The 17,985-nt window shown below is 29.2% G+C and overlaps 1 protein-coding gene across 1 annotated transcript; it reads right to left on the bottom strand.

Annotated features, from left to right (window-relative positions):
* Positions 1-14,203: 14,203 nt before the first annotated feature.
* LOC105129087 (uncharacterized) lies at positions 14,204-17,652 on the bottom strand. The gene is made up of 8 exons (XM_011031024.1): positions 17,288-17,652; positions 17,162-17,183; positions 16,144-16,200; positions 15,987-16,068; positions 15,237-15,332; positions 15,025-15,149; positions 14,904-14,922; positions 14,204-14,817 (listed from the first exon to the last, which is right to left on the bottom strand). The coding sequence occupies exons 1-8, from the start codon at positions 17,385-17,387 to the stop codon at positions 14,572-14,574; spliced, it is 747 nt and encodes a 248-aa protein (XP_011029326.1). The 5' UTR covers positions 17,388-17,652; the 3' UTR covers positions 14,204-14,571.
* Between the last annotated feature and the right edge of the window lie 333 nt (positions 17,653-17,985).

The raw sequence follows: 17,985 nt of genomic DNA, 5'->3' as shown, positions 1-17,985 counted from the left end.
AAGCAAAAAATTATCCAGGTGATGGGAGACTAAAAGGGTAGAAAATGGTATTGACAAAATTACAGATGAAGAAGTAATAAGCCAAGGAATTGCTTGCTTGGAGAAAGTTGGTTTTGTTCAACTTTATGGCCACTAGCTTTGAATTCATCTTGCCTTACCAGAAAGTTTCCATGTCCTAACAATCTAGCTGGCTAAGTGAGGGATTTTAACCAATGAAAAGGTCCAAGCTCACTCTTGCAGCAAGTATTGGTATAACAATTAAACACATACTATTTTATAATTTTGAATTTGTTGTTACTTTGAGAATGGTAGTTGACAATGAGAGACAGCTGTGAAGATCATCCATCCCAAATAAAAGAAAAATAAGAGGAGAAAAGGAAGATACAAAGATCTACAGTTTGAATAAGCAATCAATCCCTTTACAGCAACTGATTAATAACCCGTTTTGCTACATGGTAGCGTCTACATGTCTACATTTCCTGTAGTTTTATTTTACAAGCTGTTTGGTTAATTAATAAATACTTGTTACTGTTCATATAATTTATTGTATTTGAAATACAAGAAAAAGGAAAGCAGGAGCTGCTTCCAGCGTGAAAACATATTTGGTATTGCGGTAGCTGTTTTGATTATGATTTGAAAAAAAATATTTTATAAAAAATATTTTTAGTTGAGAGTGGTTTGAAAAAATAATTGTTTGATTAAAACTATTATTGAAATTGAAGTTGAAAAAAAAAAGTTTAATGTGTTTAGTTAAGAATGCTTTTGAAATTGAGGTTATAAAATAATTTAAAAATATATCTATTAATATTGATGGTTTTAAATTTAAATATTGTAAAATTAATTGCTCCTGTTACATCATGAAATAAAAAATACTTTTTATTATTCCATTAAACTATTTATAATTTCATTACGTACAAAATTTATCTAATAAGAACTATAGTTTTCATAATTTTTTAAGCGTAAATAAAATATTATCAGATATAAAATTGATATTACAATGGAAGTGAATTTAATTCACTTTATACTAGTGTTTTTTTTAAAAAATATTAAAAAAATTAACACACTAAAAAAAACTTGAATAGTGTAATTCTCTTGTACTGTTCACATGCTCCACTATTTAATGAACAATGGAGGCATGATACACTATTCAGTGAACAGTGTATCTTGAATTTAAAAGCCGCGCATGAAAGCAGCATTTTTCTGCTTTCCATCTTTCTTCGTTTCGCACGCAATTAATTGTGGGACCATGCACAGTAAGTAGCTGTTTTTTTGTTAACCAAACGTCTGCTTCGTGCGTTTTTGAAGAAATGCAAACTCTAATGCGTAGCTAAACAGCTTCTTCAAATAAAAGAATCGTGCTCTACTGTTCAATGAACAATGGATACATGTCTTCACTGTTCACTAAACAATTTTTTTTTGGAAAAATCAATGCAGTTAATTAGTTTCACTAACACTGTTCACATGAATGTGAACAACAATTATTTTTCAAAAATTAGTTTAAGGTGAATTAAATTTACTCATATTGTAATCTCATTTTTATTCCTGATAATATTTTATCTAATTTTATAGTTCTTGTCGGATAAATTTTATACAGAACGAAATTGTAGATAGTTTAATGGAATAATAAATTTTTTTATATAAAATATGATTTATTTTATGATGTAATAGCAATAGTTAAATTCACAATATTTAAATTAAAAACCATCAATATTAATATATATTTTTTAAAATTATTTTATAACCTCAATTTCAAAAGCACTTTTAGCCAAATATATTAAATTACTTTTTTTTCAACCTCAATTTCAATAACAGTTTTAACCAAATACCTATTTTTTCAAACCAATCTTAATTAAAAATACTTTTTATAAAATATTTTTTTTCAAACTACAATCACAACAACAGCTATCGCAATACTAAACACACTCTAAATCATTTCTGATCATTTTCTCCAGCAGCTATCTTTAGCTGGTCAGCATATAAAGCTGGTTTAGCTTACCCCACTGTGGCAGCTAACCTTCCAAATAGACTTGCATTTCTCATGAATAAAAACTGAAAATGTGTTTGTATTCTGCTACCATAGTAAAAAAGAGGATGATGATAAGTTGGGAATTCGATAATAATGAGTTCCAAAATTGAAACATAAAAATATACTTGCTAGTTCATCTGATAAATGCATATATAATGCAATTATTTGTGTAGAAATTGATTAGAAGGATATCTTGATGTGATGTATCTGTTTTGCTATCTGGATCTTAATTCACTCTTGTCCTCATATTTGTATTTTGTTTTCCATAAAGCATATTTTCATTACAATTTGCATAAAGTTGCACTTCAGCCCTTGAGTTAAGAAACTCACATTTACGTTGCTTATTCAATAAGGTAACATAATAAAACGAGAGTAATTATCATAACACAAGATAATTCGATGAAATTTTATGTTATTTAGACTTCAGCAAATTGTTGAACTCAAGTCTTTTAAATGTAGTATTGATCTATTTTAGGTAATGGACATGACCATAATAATTTAACCTGGTTAGACAATCCACTTCTCTTCTTTTTCTTTCCCTTATCATCTTCTCGGCTGAGCCTGCTTTAATTGACCTCAAATTCGATTAAAAAACAAAGATGAAATCTAAGAAATAGATAGATATTTAAGGATAAAACTAGAAAAATATTAACATAAAAAAGGAGAAAAAACTAGTAAATTTGGATGAATCTTCTAAACCTTGATCAATCGTCCAAACTCGCAACCCCTAAAATCCTAAATCGAGTTAAATAAAAAAGCTCAATTCCCAACCAATTTAATATTGGAAGATGAAATTGTAGAACAAATTAAGACAACTTCCTAAAGAAAAAAGAATTGCAATAAAAAGAATGACCAAATCACATAGAAAAAACATTGAAGGATGAAATTGTGAAAACACCTCAATTCCAAAAAACATCTTAAGCAAAAAAAAAATAATAACAATAAAGAAATTGAGACCAAATCTAACAAATAAAAAATCAAAGAAGGATGAAATTAATTGCGTTGTGCCACAATTGAAATAGTACAACCTGTTGTTGGTTCTTGAGTTAATGTCATATGCATATAATAAACCTAATTTTTATTAAGTTTATTACTGGCAACAACTTCATTGGCATAACCTAATTATGGGTTATCCTCTAAAAATTATTTTTTTAAAATAAAATAAAGGTTGGCAATGTTAAAAAAATTAAAAAATAAAATAAAGGTTGGCAATGTTAGGAAATTAAGCTGCAATTTTTGGGGGAGATTTTAAAGCCTAATTATACCCCATTATGTCCAAAAATAAAAAAAATATAAATTTAAGGTTAAATTAAATGATTATTGCATAAATTTGCATAAAAATTAAATCCAAGGACATAATTAAATTTTTTTAATAGGCCAATTTGATTTAATTATAAGCTAAGTTGAATTTTAATTATGTTTAAGAATTAATTTGGGCCCAATTGAAGGATTTAATTAAGTGCAAGGACTTAATTATACTTTAAATGGGTCAAATTAATTTTATTTGGGGCTTAATTGGTGAAAAATTAAGTTTGGGGGCCTAATTTGGACTTAATTGAGAAGATTGAAATTTTCAGAGATCAAATTTATTTTTTTTCAAGTTAATTAATTGAAATCGAGGGCAAAATTGTAAGAAAATTGAAGTCTTAGGGTCAATTAGAGGTTAAATTAATAAAATTCACAATCGATGACCAATCTGCAAAAGGCGTTAAACTATAGGGGCTTAATTGACAAAAATCGAGGGTGAAATTAAAGAAATTAAAAATTTAATGGTCAATTAGAGGTTAAATTGCATAAATCCAAGACCAATGATCAAATTACAAAAGGTAGGTAAATCCAAGGCTAAAGTTGAAGTTCTAAAGGGGCCTAATTGCTTTAAATTAAAAGTTTAGAGTTAATTAGAGGTTCAATTGAAAATAATTGAAAGCTAGAGGACTAAATTAAAAATTAATAAAAATTCTTTATTCAATCCAAAACGGTGCCGCCATTTTCAATATATATATATAAGAGGACTAGATGATGCCTCATCTAGTCACTGTTCATTGTCTTCCTTGATTTTTCCTGAGAATGCTGCCTAAACAACTACTTTTCATGTGCATTTAATTCTTCATTACTCCATCAAATCTTACAACACGTGAACGCAAATGATCATTTACAATCTCTCAACAACTTCAAGTGAACATTTCAGTTTGAATAGCAATGAGACAACGCCAACACTGGCCTTAACAGGCCAACTTATGCAACTTTTTTCGCAGATTTGACAACTCAAGATGTCTACTTTGAGCCAACAATTAGCATCTTTTCATGCTGAATCAAGAGCTGAAACAAAAGGAGAAGAAAATCGAGTCCAAAGTCAGCAAAAAATCATCCTCACTGCCCCCGTTTCTGCAGTTTTTTTTTCTCTTTCTCCCTGTTATTCCAGCCATTAACCAAAGCCACCACCAGCTCCACCACAGGTAGCTAGCCTAACCACAAGCCGACTACCCCTATGCCTGAAACAGTCACCACTTCTTCTTCTCTCTTACCTCTGCAAAATCTTTCTTCCTTCCCCAGTGATTGACTCCGGCCTACCCTTTTAAAAAGCTAGTTTTGTGAGGTGGATTTTGGCCCAAGCTAGCTGGGCTCAGTCCAGTTAGCTGGGCTAGCCCAACCCATATATTTAATATTATATAATATATATATATGATATTATAATATTTTAAAAAAATTCAAAAATTCTTTTAAAAAAATTATGATTTTCTCAAATATTTTTTTTACCAATTTTACATAATATAGGATTGTATATTTACACAATAAAATACAAATTCAGTATTAAAATACTCAATTTTCTCTGAAATATTTCAAAAAAAATCAAAATATTTTCAAAAAAAATCTCTAAAACTTTTAAATTAATTTTCCCTTTCAAAGAAAAAAATTTATTTTTATGTATACGACCAAATCCTAATATTTTTCCAAGCATATCTTCATAAAAACAAAAATTGTATCTTCTTCACGTTTTAAAATGCAAAATTGATATCATAACCATTTTATGATTATCCGTTAAGATTTGGCCAAAATATCAAAAACCTTTTTCCAATTTTTTTCTAGGGTCCAGATATAGACTTTAATATTTGTGGGGTGTCAAATTACACAATAAAGTATACCCTCAGGTATTAGAGATATAAGGTACAAATAAATGCGATGATAAAATTTAGACTTTAGAAATGTTAGAATTTAACCTGATAAGGTAAAGACTCTTTCATGAAGAGAAATTTGCCTTGAATTTTAGAGAAGACCAACAAATAAAAACCCGATTTAGAAAACAACAATCAAATAATAATGCAGTTTACCTTAAGTAGGGTGCACTGGGGGTGATATGTCTTCCCTTTACACAATCAGTCATTTACCCAGACTCTCGCAGATCATAGGTTCCTAGTAACCATAATACTAGCTGGCGACTCCTAAATATTTATCATAATTTTATATTTAAATCCAAAAACTCTTCCCAATATATAACACCTTACACAAGAGGCACGACAAAAGCCTCTGCTGTCCCCAAGACGACATCGCGTCAGCGAGCACACCCTCGCGACATTCATACCACACTTCAGGATCACCAGGAGGATGGGTAGAAGTGTTTTTGCAATTTTACAACCATATTAGCGTTGTATGTCTACTATAAAACAAAACAAACAATGTTAGACTTCTAAGTTAGGTAAGGACATTTTAGATTATTGATGCAAATAAACAATCTTAAGCTAATAACAAACTTTTTTACTCTCGAGTTCTTTGTAAAAACAATAAATACATTGTTTAAAGTCTCACAAATAAACACGGTATTAAAACAAGAGAATTTTTTTTTTACACTAGTTGCCACAATAACAAAATTTGATGAAACAATTAAAATTAATACAAAAATTGAAATTAAAATAGCATAACCTCATTTTAAAGCCTGCTCTGATACTAAATGATAAAAATCTGAAAAGGAAGAAATCTAGAACCTATGCACAAGAAAGAACAAATCTAAGAAAGATAAAATTAAATTTGATTGATAAAAGCTCAATATAATGATTACCTTAACTAAAGTACTAAAACTATTGGAATAAAACCTTACCCAACGATCATTAAGAATCTTGAATAAAAAGTACAAGAAAGACGCCAAGAAAACAATTATCTATGACAAGACAATTCAATGAAAAATTAAAACAATAAAAATATTCTCACACACAAGTAACAATATGCAACAATAGCAAAATTATTGGAATCTTGATAATAAGTCTTACAAAAGAGTATTTATAGTATAAATTTAAACTAACCCTAATAGGTTGATATTAAGCCCAATTTAAATAAAGCCCAAAGTACTTAAAAAAACCCAAAACATAAAAATAAAAAAAGGGTTGATATTAAGTCTAATTTAAATAAAGCCCAAATTACTTTAAAAAACCCAAAACATAAAAATAATAAAAAGTCTAAGTGTAAAATATAAAGACCTAATTCCAATGTAATGAACTAAAATAAACCCAAAACAATTTGCTTTAATAAATATAATGTATAGATGACTTTTAGGTATCATAAAAACAAAACAAAATGGTTGTTCCCTTTTTGTTTCCATGTAATGTAAGGAAACCTTCTAGATAAGCATGTTTTTGCCCTTTGAAGGATATGAACTTTCAGCTTTATTTTCACAATAGATAAGAATTGATGACATGAAAAATCCTAACAAAATAATCCTAATTGTTTCCACCTATATTTACCTAGTAGACAAGAAATTCTAGCTAAATAAGAAATCCACAAATTATGAAAAAACAAATAGAAAAACCAGTACAAGATTGAATGCTTTTCTAAACTTTTATTATCCTAAAATTTTAACCTAATATAAAATAAAATATTTGAAAACTCCTGGTAAAATTTCAATATGATCCAATGGTTAAATTAAAAGTTATGTTTGTTAGTGTAAAATTGCACATTGAGAAATATTAAGCTAAAAATAGAATTTGATTGTTTAACCCTTGCGTGGATCGTATCAGGATGCCTGTTATTTTGTCATCATTGGTTGAGCTTTAGTCAAAAACTTTTACATTAGATGTCTTGTAATAATTATCATCTAAATTCACACTACAATCATGAATATTACTACTTGATGAAGTAATAATACTCTTATTGAGCTTGGACTTATTTCTTATTAAATAAATGGTATCTACAAGGAAACAATTAGCATAATGACAATAAACTTAAAAGAGAGCAACACTTAAACTTTCAACACATTTAACAAAAAAGCAATAAAAAGGATAGATAAAAATCAAAATTAGGTTACAAGAATCATCGGTTCGTATTTTATAAAGAGAACAACATTCAAGATCTAAAAGCTCTATAATTTCAAATGATATATCATAAAGCTTAAACACCAAATTCTTAGACTTGATGACTTGCAATCCATAAATACAAAAGGGATATTAAAAATACTAAACTTGCAAACTTAATATCTAACTCAATCTCATCTAAAATTAACTTTAGATATTTAGATATCCAACTCAATAACCCATGTATATCTTTTTTTATTTTATCATTGTTTCTGTTGAAAATTATAGACATAAATTCTTCATCATAATTTACGTTTATAAATAATGATGAAATTTTTTCATTAGATTTTCTACTATTTGTTTTACAATTTTTTAGTGGAGACATATGTAATAGTTCTCTTAAGCACTAATATAGACGTGGTATAAAAACAATTACCCTTCATGAAAGACTAATTAAGATAAGATATAAATTAAGACTTCTTCCTTTTTAACCATATATTTTTTAGTTATAATAATATTAAATAATAAAATTATTATGCAAATTACTTGTTTTTCTACATTTCAAGAATCAGTCAAATATAATTTTAACAAAGCTCCTAATAAATTACTAAAAAATAATGTAAAGTTGACCAAAAAAACTAGATCTTTATGTTTACAAACATGCTATCAACAAATGTTGTAAGCCTGTAACCACATCACCTTCATTCTTCAATTATAAGATTTTAGTACATTTGAACAATGATATATAAATGGAGATAAGATGTTAAGATGATAGAGAGAGATAATAAAGTGAGGGCACGCACTTCTCAAACAGTCAAAAATATCTTTTACTAATATTGAGGGGTAATTTAACTGATAAAGCTTTGGATTTTCTCCCCAGTGATGGCAAGTTCAAGTCCCCTCAGGGTCATTGAAGGCTTACATGGTTGTTAATTTCAGAATTCATAGGATTAGTTGAGATGTGCACAAATTAACATGGACATCCACATTAAATTAAAAAAAAACCTCTTCTACTTATTTCTTTTTTGAAAATAATAAAATGCTACATGAGTTTTCTTTTTTTTTTCTTTTTAGTTTTCCTTTAACACCCAGAGCTTTCAAAACTCCTATTGTATTTCTTTTTTCCTCTTACAAAAAGACACATTTATAGAAATATACAATTATATACGAATATGGAAACAATTTATTTAGCTTAAATTAGTGATTTTGTAAGAATTTTGTTGGGAGTTTTTGCACAAATAATTTGCTTTATGAAGTTTCATAGGATTCCTAACAGGTTTTAGATTAAATAATGCAAATATGTGGTTTTAAATAAAAATTTAAAATTTTAATAGTTAGATATTTTGGAGATTTATTTTATCAAGTCTCGATAGAGATCAAGAATGTTAAATTTAGGATGTGACTAGGGATGGCACTAGCCTCCTTTTGAAAAGTTTCTCAAAATCCTGCTAGATATATAAAAACTTTAATGTATCCTTCTAAGTCAAAATTATATATTTTGGTACTCCTCTCTTCCTATTTTACAAAGTCTAGATTTGTTTCTCATAAAGATATTATAATTCTAAGCTCTAAAAGTATTCACAAGCTCTAGAATTTGTAGCCATTTTAACCATGTCAAGCTTTCAAGAAATAGTGTTAATGCTAGTGCCATCTAAGTCTGAAAGTAGTTGACAAATAACATCAAGGCCCAAGAAAAATAGTTATTTAAAATAGCTTATTGATCTCTTTTCAATTAAATATTTAAAAAAAAAATTAACAGAATCTCCTTTGTATTTTCAATATCAAGTTATCGACTCAAAATCAAAACCTATAAATAATAACCACAAATTCATCTCAATATAATTAAGCATCATAACTCTACTGAACACATCAATTTCCATATCCCTTGCATGTTTTTTTTTATATATGTATATATAGTTAACCTTATATGATTTCATATACAATATTTAAAATAAATTTAATCACAATAACATTAATTTCTTAGGACACAAACACATTCAAATATAAATACAACAAAACTATACTATTAGTTAAAGTAAGGACATTGTTTTTAATTACATACCCAACAAAAGGATAATTTAAACATTTCAAAATTTCTTAACATTCAGACGACATAAAATATATTATCAATACTTCCAATACAAAAATTAACTTAAACAAGGATTTTCATCAATGCATCTATTTTCCAGCTCAATGATGCGAGGAACCTAACAACATATTTATATAACATGTAAACATTTGTTAAAAATTAGAAAATATACATTTATTAATAATACACAGTTTAAATAAGGACTGTTTAAAGCATACATAATAATATATACGCACTAGCTCATTAAACGAAGTACTTATCGTCAATATATTAATTTAATTTTAATTTTAATTTTAATTTTTTTTCCAATCCTTTACTAGATATCTTTTTCATTAACCAGGATTTGACTTTTTCAAGTCGTCTATTAATTAGTACATTATATCTGAAATTCAGGTAAAAAGGAAAATAAAATAGTTCAACCAATATGTCCTTTCAACAAAGCATTATTTTTATTAACAAGAAAATAATCTTTCAACACACCCATTTAATAGGGTATTATTTTCATTAACCAGGAAATCATCTATTAACTCGCCCATTTAATAGGGCAATATTTCTATTAACTAGGAAATAATCTTTTGGAATGTCCATTTATTTAACAGGACATTATTTTCATTAACCAGAAAATATTCTTTCAATATGCCCATTTATTTAACAATGCATTATTTCTATTTTTTTTATTTCATAGTTTCTACATTGAAAATTACAATCAAAAGAAATTGCTTCCAATACTAAATTAAACAATTAACTTATTATAGGGTATTTAACACCTATCTGGTGTTTGTGGGCATGAAGTGGTCTCTTGTTGTTGACTGGATCTGTGATCTCTTCTACACCAACACAAAAATCAACATGTCATTTATTATTCATAACCAAATAATAAAAATCTCATTTTATTTTAAGTTAAGAAGAATATTATTCTCCTTTTTAACCCTTCATCGAAATTAACTTCCTGATTCTTCAACAATTTATCTCGTTTGTCTAAAATCACTCTTTTACATCAACAAAATCCAAGTCAAAATTCTTTTTCTCCTTTTTATATATCATTGCCGAAATTCCTTCAAGGAAAGATGATGAATATTTTATGTTTGTAACACCTTCACAATTCCATTTATTAACATTTATAAACCTGTAAATTCTCACAATTCGTAAAAAATTGCATTAAATTCTTCAATCTCCCAAAAATTCTCCTTTTGCCAAGACCAAAAACTAAAAGGGGAGAGGGGGTTTGTTTCTTCCATTTCTAAATTAAACACTTGCCCATTAAGAATTTATACTTCCTAATATAGTTCAATCATAAATTGCATCATTTCAATAATTAATACCATAAATTCTCAAATTCACATAATCATAGCAATTAAATTTCTTCATCAAAACAAAAAATTATAACAATTAATCATTTTATACATGTTCTTCAACTTACTTGGATAAAGATTCAAGTAATGGATGTAAGAAAAATTCAAGTTTCCTTCTTCTTTCTTTTTAAACTCTAGCTTTATATTTTTTTCTTCAAAACAAGTCCCAAGCACTAAATCACCCTTTTTAATTCTTTATCTAAGTTCTAATTACTCTAGTTACATTTCTCCTCTTTTTGTTCTTATATTATTTGCAAAAAAATAACTAAAAATCACACAAATCCTTTCATTCTCTCATGGCTTCTAGCCATCAGCTAAAAGGAGAAAAGACGGGTATTTATATAGTCCCATCTTTTAAATTTGGACAAATTGACCCCTTTTTGTTTAGCCTTTTTCCAAATTTATCCTCATCCTTTCTTTCTCAGTAAACTAATGTCTTGTAACTTTTTTTTTGTTTAATTTTACCCCTCTCAATGATTGCTTACTTATTTATTTATCTATTATTATTATTTTGGTTGGATTAGAATATAAACCAGAATTTTACAAAGAATGTGGGGGCATGTGGACATAAATGGTGAACCTACGCCGAAACCAAGTTTTAGTTGTGGAAAGCTACTTGCTTGGTTTCCATCATTGTGTAAGTGTGTTGTAGAGTTTATATTGTTATGCTTGTGAAATTTCAGTTTTATAGATAGGATGGTGAGCTGGTGGGTGAAGATGGTTGGTTTGGATTTGTATGTTGTACAAAATCATCGCATGAAACTAGATATATGAGTATATAATATTTAGTTTATAATCATGTAAAATTATAGATTCATTACAAATTTGCAATCATAACATAAAACAAGTGTACATACAAAATAAATATTAAATTATACATAAGAAATTGAAACTAACTCCTAATATGCATGCTAAAATATATATTAAAATAATATTTAAAATAAAAGCATGTAAAGCACTTACTCAATGAAGTTCTTAGAATTTTATGAAGCTAAATTTTTATATTGTTTTTAGGGATCAATTATTTATCCTTAAGGTTTTTTTGCTTCTCACTTAATGCAATTTTTTTTTCTAGCAAGTCAACAACTTCATCTTATTTTGATGCACTTTTAAACAAGATTCAATGAACTTAAATGAATTATACTTAATATCTCTCTATAAAGATCGTACGTAAGCTCTTGAGTAAAAGAAAAAAATTAGAACATGTCTAAGAAAACCCAACAACAAATGAAGAAAAGAACTCAATCAATTTTATTGATACTTTTTTATCCATTCAAGATACCTATTTATCAGACTTGGAAACCAAAATATTAATACTCATAATTCATCAATGTCTATAATTTCTAATTCATATTTAATTGGTTTTTTAAAACATATTAATATTTCATATTAAAATACTCATGTTGGTTTAAAAAATCCAACATGGTTTTAACCCTAAATATAAATAGACCTAACATACAAATTGGCCTTAAAAGACCCATTAAATGTTTTATAAACCAATTCCAATATTGGATACAAGCAATTTAACATTTATGAAACATACTTAATGGTTCAATTCAAGGTTGTCATCCCTCATTCAAATACCTGTCTATATCCTAACTTAGATACAAAGTGGTGGTGGTGGAGGTAAATGTTGGAAAATTATTTAAGAAACATGGTTAATAAGAACATTTGAGGCCATGTTAAAAGTGAGATCTACTTATTTTAGAGGTTGAAATTTTATTAGAATTTAATATTCAATATAAGCTATTTAACATGAAGCTTTAATATTATTTAAAACATATAGATGAATGAAAAATTAATTTTGAATAACCTTTAGTTGGCATGTTTTGAAGAAACCCAAAACTCTCTAAAAACTACATCCCATATTAAAAAAAATATATTTTATTGTGATTTATTTAATGAAACAGTGAAGAGTTAATATTGGGCTCAAATAGTACTGAAATTTTTAGAAGGAAAGTGACTTAAGTAAATTAAGCTTTAGGTTTAAACTCCCAGGTTGAGGTATGAGTTTGGATTTTTTATAAAATAATTTTCCATGTTATAAAATGTTTTTTCAATTGAGATTTAGGCTTGAGTTTGATCCATGAAGAATTATTTCTTTCAATTTGTCTAGTCAATGAATGTTAGAATTTAATTAGTTTTTTTAGAATTCTTTCAACAATACTTGAATAACTTTTTTAGCTTAAAATTCACTTGATTTAAATTAAAAAAAATCAGTTTTAGTTTTGTTTTTATAAAGAGTAATCAAAGTTATTAGTAGGAGAATTCCATCCATTTTTGGTTCCTTAAACTCTCTATAAAAAAAGGGTTTAAGAAGTATATTTAAGGTGGGTTTTTCTACACTATTTTGAATAGATTTTGTACAAAAATTCATTACTTTCTTCTTCTATTTTTTCAATTTAACTCTTCTGGTTATATAAGCTCTATTTTATTTTTAAAATTTTCTCATTATGTGGAGCTTAAATTCAATATTTGTAGAGAGATTATTTAATATTATTTTCTTAGTTTATTGGATCTTATTTAGAAGTGCACCTAAATAGAGTTGCATTGTTGGAATAATATAAGGCTTATTGAAGAAAATCTTTTTTGTATAAAGTGAGAAGCAATAAAGCCTTATAAACAAAAAAATCTTAATCAATTTTAAAATGCTTCAACAAGCATATATATTTTTTGTTTAATCATATATATTAGTATGCATACGGGAATTGTAATTAAATCATTTATGCAAATTTATATATTTGTTTAGTAATTAAACATGCTATTCTTTTTATTATGATTATATATTGCCATGTTTTTATTGTGTTGTATATTTATAAACTAAATATATTTTTCTAACTTGTGTAGTTTTATTTGTGAATTTTGAAAAAAAAAACCACAAAAAGTTGACAAATGAAATTTGATCTGATTTATGGACTTACGAAAAAAGGCTACAAAACATTTTGTTTCTCGAGTTTCCAATGGGAAAGCCCTTCAAGCTCTTCTAGTACAATCGAGCCTCTTTTTAGTCGGTCTGGACTGCGTGGTTGTAAGTTTGAGGCTAACCATCCATTCATTTTACTAGCCCAAACACTTATTTTACTTCTTACCTTTTTTTTTTGGGACTGAGAAGTGAAAATCCCTTTGCAACAAGACTGAGAAATCACTTTTTAAGCAAAATGAATATGTTTGAAAACAGTTTAGGGAACGCAAAGAGCCACCAAGAAATAGAATTTGATCCAACAAATGTACAGCAAAACTACTGGCAACAGCATCTTTAACTATTCGGACTTGTTGCTTCTACATTCACTAAAAGATTGTATCAGGCTCTTGTTTCTTTCTTACGGTAACAGGCTATTACTTCTTGCTTGAAGTATATCATGTCTACAGCAACAATGAAAGAGAATAGCATTTACTAGATAGCCAAATATCAGCTCTTATTCACATAATGTGACAAGGAATCAGCTCCAGTCCTAGCGAAGGAATAAATAAGTGCAACTCTTCAGGCTGCGAGTTGCACCGAATTTTGCAGATGCAAAGAATAGAACTTTGTCCAAGCATATAATGGAGAACTATACGAAAGACAACCTGAAAAATAGTGATTATGTCCTAAGAGATAATGGCAAAAAAATTCACAATAACGAATTTCTATGTCTTTATGCACAGTCAACGCACGCACAATTTACCAATTCATATACTCATGCAAAGTAAAGATAAGAACCAGCTCATTTATTTCCCGTTACACACTCAACTCTGAAGTTCGAACGTTTTATCACCTCCAAACCAATACTAGCCACATTGAAATGGTTGTTTCAGATTGCAAGCCAACATTTATCAGTGAAAAGATCACTTTGGATAGCCAGGGGGTGGGTAGTTTGATGGAGGATAAGCAGGTGGAGGATAGCCTGCTGCAGGGTAGCCTTGGGCGTGGGGTGGATAACCATAGGGCTGTCCGTATCCCTGAGGTGGATATCCAACTGAGGGAGGAATTGGCTGATCAATGCGTGACATCTGCTGAACAGGGGGCACTGCCATCACTGGTTGTGCCCCAAACATGCCGTCTCTTTTGTCCATTTCAACCTTGTGTTGTGTCTGAAAAATAACCCAGTTAGCAGTCTGATTTGATGTCATTCAAAAAACCAGTAGTTAATAAGGTTTTTTGTTGATCAACAACATACCTGCATACAAGCACAAACCCTGGCCAGAGGAAAAAAAAAAGACGCAACAAAATCAGTGAGACAGTTGCAAACCAATTAAGTTGAGCGTATTCAATGGTAACATGTCGAAGTAAATACTTACGTGCAGTACACCAGTTCAGCCAAACAAGATAGCAACTGAGAAGCCTCTTGGATTTCTCCACTTCCAACAATCATCGCAACTATAGAAAATATGCATGCAATTTGTTGGAGGCAGAACATAAAACCCTGAAAAGGAAGAGGAAACACGTTAACTGATTGCAAATAAGCACAAATAACATGTGTTTTTGAGAGAGGGAGAGAGAGGGAGCATACGATAATGCAATTATCACACCGTGTTGTCTGAATGTTGAATTCATCTTGCAACAAAAAACGAGTAGAGGCCACTGAATTTCCAAAGCAAAGGAATACCTGGGAATTCAAACATGATACTGGGGTTACTAACATCATAATTACAGGAATGTGTTTCCATGGCAGGCATAAAAGCATTTGATGCTATTTAAACCCATAAAACCAACTAGAGTGGATAGTTCCAATACAGTGTCTGGCTGCGTTAAGCTAAAATATGTTGACTATTGTGAGTATGAAAGCATGTCAAGAACCATCTTCAAGTTCCTATCCATGAAAAAGCATATTGATGATCCCAATTTCCTTCTGCCTTTGACTAGTTCACCATTGTAGAAAGGATGCTTCCAATTTCATATTAGTTAGTGTAAAACTAAATGGAGGATAAATATTTCACCAGGTATTAGGAATCAACAAAGGAACATTACCATGAAAGATACCCATATTTTTGTGGTATACCTAATAATGCACATCTTAATTCAAAATTGCTTCAACTTACATGGGGAAATGAATCTAACATGCTAATATGGAAGAATTTCAGAAACGAAAAAAGCCTTTAACACTCAAGACTGCTTCCTGCTTTAAAACTTCTATAGATGACTCTTTCTTTTTCAATGTATCTTCCAAATATATTATAAATATGCCGGAGATGAATGTTTGACCAATAAACTTCTACATAGAGTAAGACATGTTGGTTGACAAAAACAAACCATTCCCTACCTCTGTGGCAAGACAAACTTCAGGGCACCGACTTTCACCACACCTGCCACTACAAGGCATGTAACCAGCACAACAAACATACCTGTGACAAACAATAGGACAGCTTACATAAACAGAAAATCTGAAACATTATATGAGAATCAAAAGCATCAATTACCTTGACATGTCATTGTAAAGTGCTCTTTTGCGGAGCAGGTACGATACACATGGCCCACTACAAAAGAAAGGAGGAGAATTGTGCTTCATGATTTAAGAAAAAATCTATGCATAATATGACAAATAAAGCACAAATTAAATGGTTATATAACAATTCATAAATATATCATGAAAAAAAAAAAAACATAGGTGTTCTTATAGAACAGCACTTTTCAAGCACGATATTTTTGAGAAAAAAGTACTTCAAAACAATTAATTTGCTTTTCTGCAATCAGAAAGAGCAAGAAGTGAATTTCAAACAATGTTTTTTAAGGCATTCAAAAGAACAGAGCAAAGCAAGTTAATTTTGACATTTCAATCTTGAAAATGCTTTTTGATGCTAGCTTATATGTCCACGAAGAAGGAATCTCTGGTATATAAAAGAAAACCAACACAAAGGGAAGAATGAAAGAAGGATACAGAATGTGGATATGAATCAAAATAAAAGGAATAGTAATTTTCAATCGAAATGGATTCAAGCCTCATATATTGAGTTATACTGTTAGGAAGTACAATTCCTGGGCATGTATTTCGCAAACACTATTCATTTCTAAGAAGTTGGAATGATGCAATGTGGACGATCAAATTGCAAATCCGTGCCAATTTATTAAAATCCGAAAACTTATTGAAAAAGGGAACAATAACTTGAGTTACCAAAGGAGAATGAGTATAAGAGTGAATTAAATTCTTCAATACAGTGAAGGAGTTCCAAACAGTGATCTCATTCAACCATATTTCCTCACTTCTAAAGGAAAAAACCATGAAAGGTAGGCTTAAGTACAGCACGACTAGCAAAAAAAACACAACTATTGGATAAATCTTTTCTGCCAAAGAATAAAAATTAATATAAATCGCCCAAATTTGAACAAAGCCATGACACTCTATCAGAGTCAACGCCATGTTATACCAAGTTAAGAACCCACAAAACAATCAGATTTACATTTCAAAGCAAATAAATAACTAGATCAAAGAGCACTCACCACCAAAAAGCCAAGCAACAATCTGCACATTACACACAAACAAAAGTCAACATCAAACCCCAAAAACCAAACACAAAGTTCACAACTTTTGACATAACAAACATTGGTAAAATACTAAATTCTTACATGGGGCATCAGCTTGAATGGTGCCCATTAAATCAGTGTGCCAGAGATGTCTATAGTTCTGTCGTAACTGCATCTTGTCCAAGTGTTCCTGAGATGCCATGGTGTCCTAAGATCTCTCACAAAGACAAGAAACTAAAGTTTTTTGTTTTATACAAAGAAATTCAATCAAGACAATCTCTTCACTTATAAAAAGCTCTTCTTTTTTAATGCAAGAAGGTGTTTCTTTTTGTTATGGAACTTTCTTTCTTGTGGAGACTTTTAAAGGCTCTTTCACCTTGAAGTTTTCTTCAAAGCCAAGTGAAAAGACGACGACGACGACGACATCCAAGGAGTGGAAAGTGGAGACGCACCCATTTCCCAACTAGGCATGAATAAATTAAGAGATTACCAATGAATTGCTATATGCGGTTGTAGTAGTTATTTTTTATTTAGAAATATAATAAAATAATTGTTTTATTTTTAAAATTTTATTTTTAATATTACTATATAAAATGATTTAAAATATTAAAAAATTAAAAGTACGGGGTCAAACAAATACATCCAGGTATGGTAATTACCACTGGAATAAAACTGGATTTCAACCCAGTTCGATGAAGCTTGTTGGGCTTCAAACTACATTTGTCAGACCTTATCCATGACTTGCTTGATACGGTTAAGCACGCTGATCACGTATAAGAGGGTCAATCCATGGGCGTTCT

Source organism: Populus euphratica, unplaced genomic scaffold (assembly GCF_000495115.2).
Source record: "Populus euphratica unplaced genomic scaffold, PopEup_1.0 scaffold48.1, whole genome shotgun sequence".
Classification (NCBI taxonomy): domain Eukaryota; kingdom Viridiplantae; phylum Streptophyta; class Magnoliopsida; order Malpighiales; family Salicaceae; genus Populus; species Populus euphratica.
This window is presented reverse-complemented; position numbering and strand designations above follow the sequence as displayed.

Bases quoted from the DNA above. Each gene is read 5' to 3' on its own strand.
- LOC105129087 (XM_011031024.1), bottom strand. From the start codon at position 17,387: ATGGCATCTCAGGAACACTTGGACAAGATGCAGTTACGACAGAACTAT. The intron at 17,184-17,287 runs GTAAGAATTTAG...TGTAATGTGCAG, and splicing joins CATTCAAGCTGATGCCCCAT to ATTGTTGCTTGGCTTTTTGG. The intron at 15,150-15,236 runs GTATGCTCCCTC...CTTCCTTTTCAG, and splicing joins GGTGTGATAATTGCATTATC to GGTTTTATGTTCTGCCTCCA.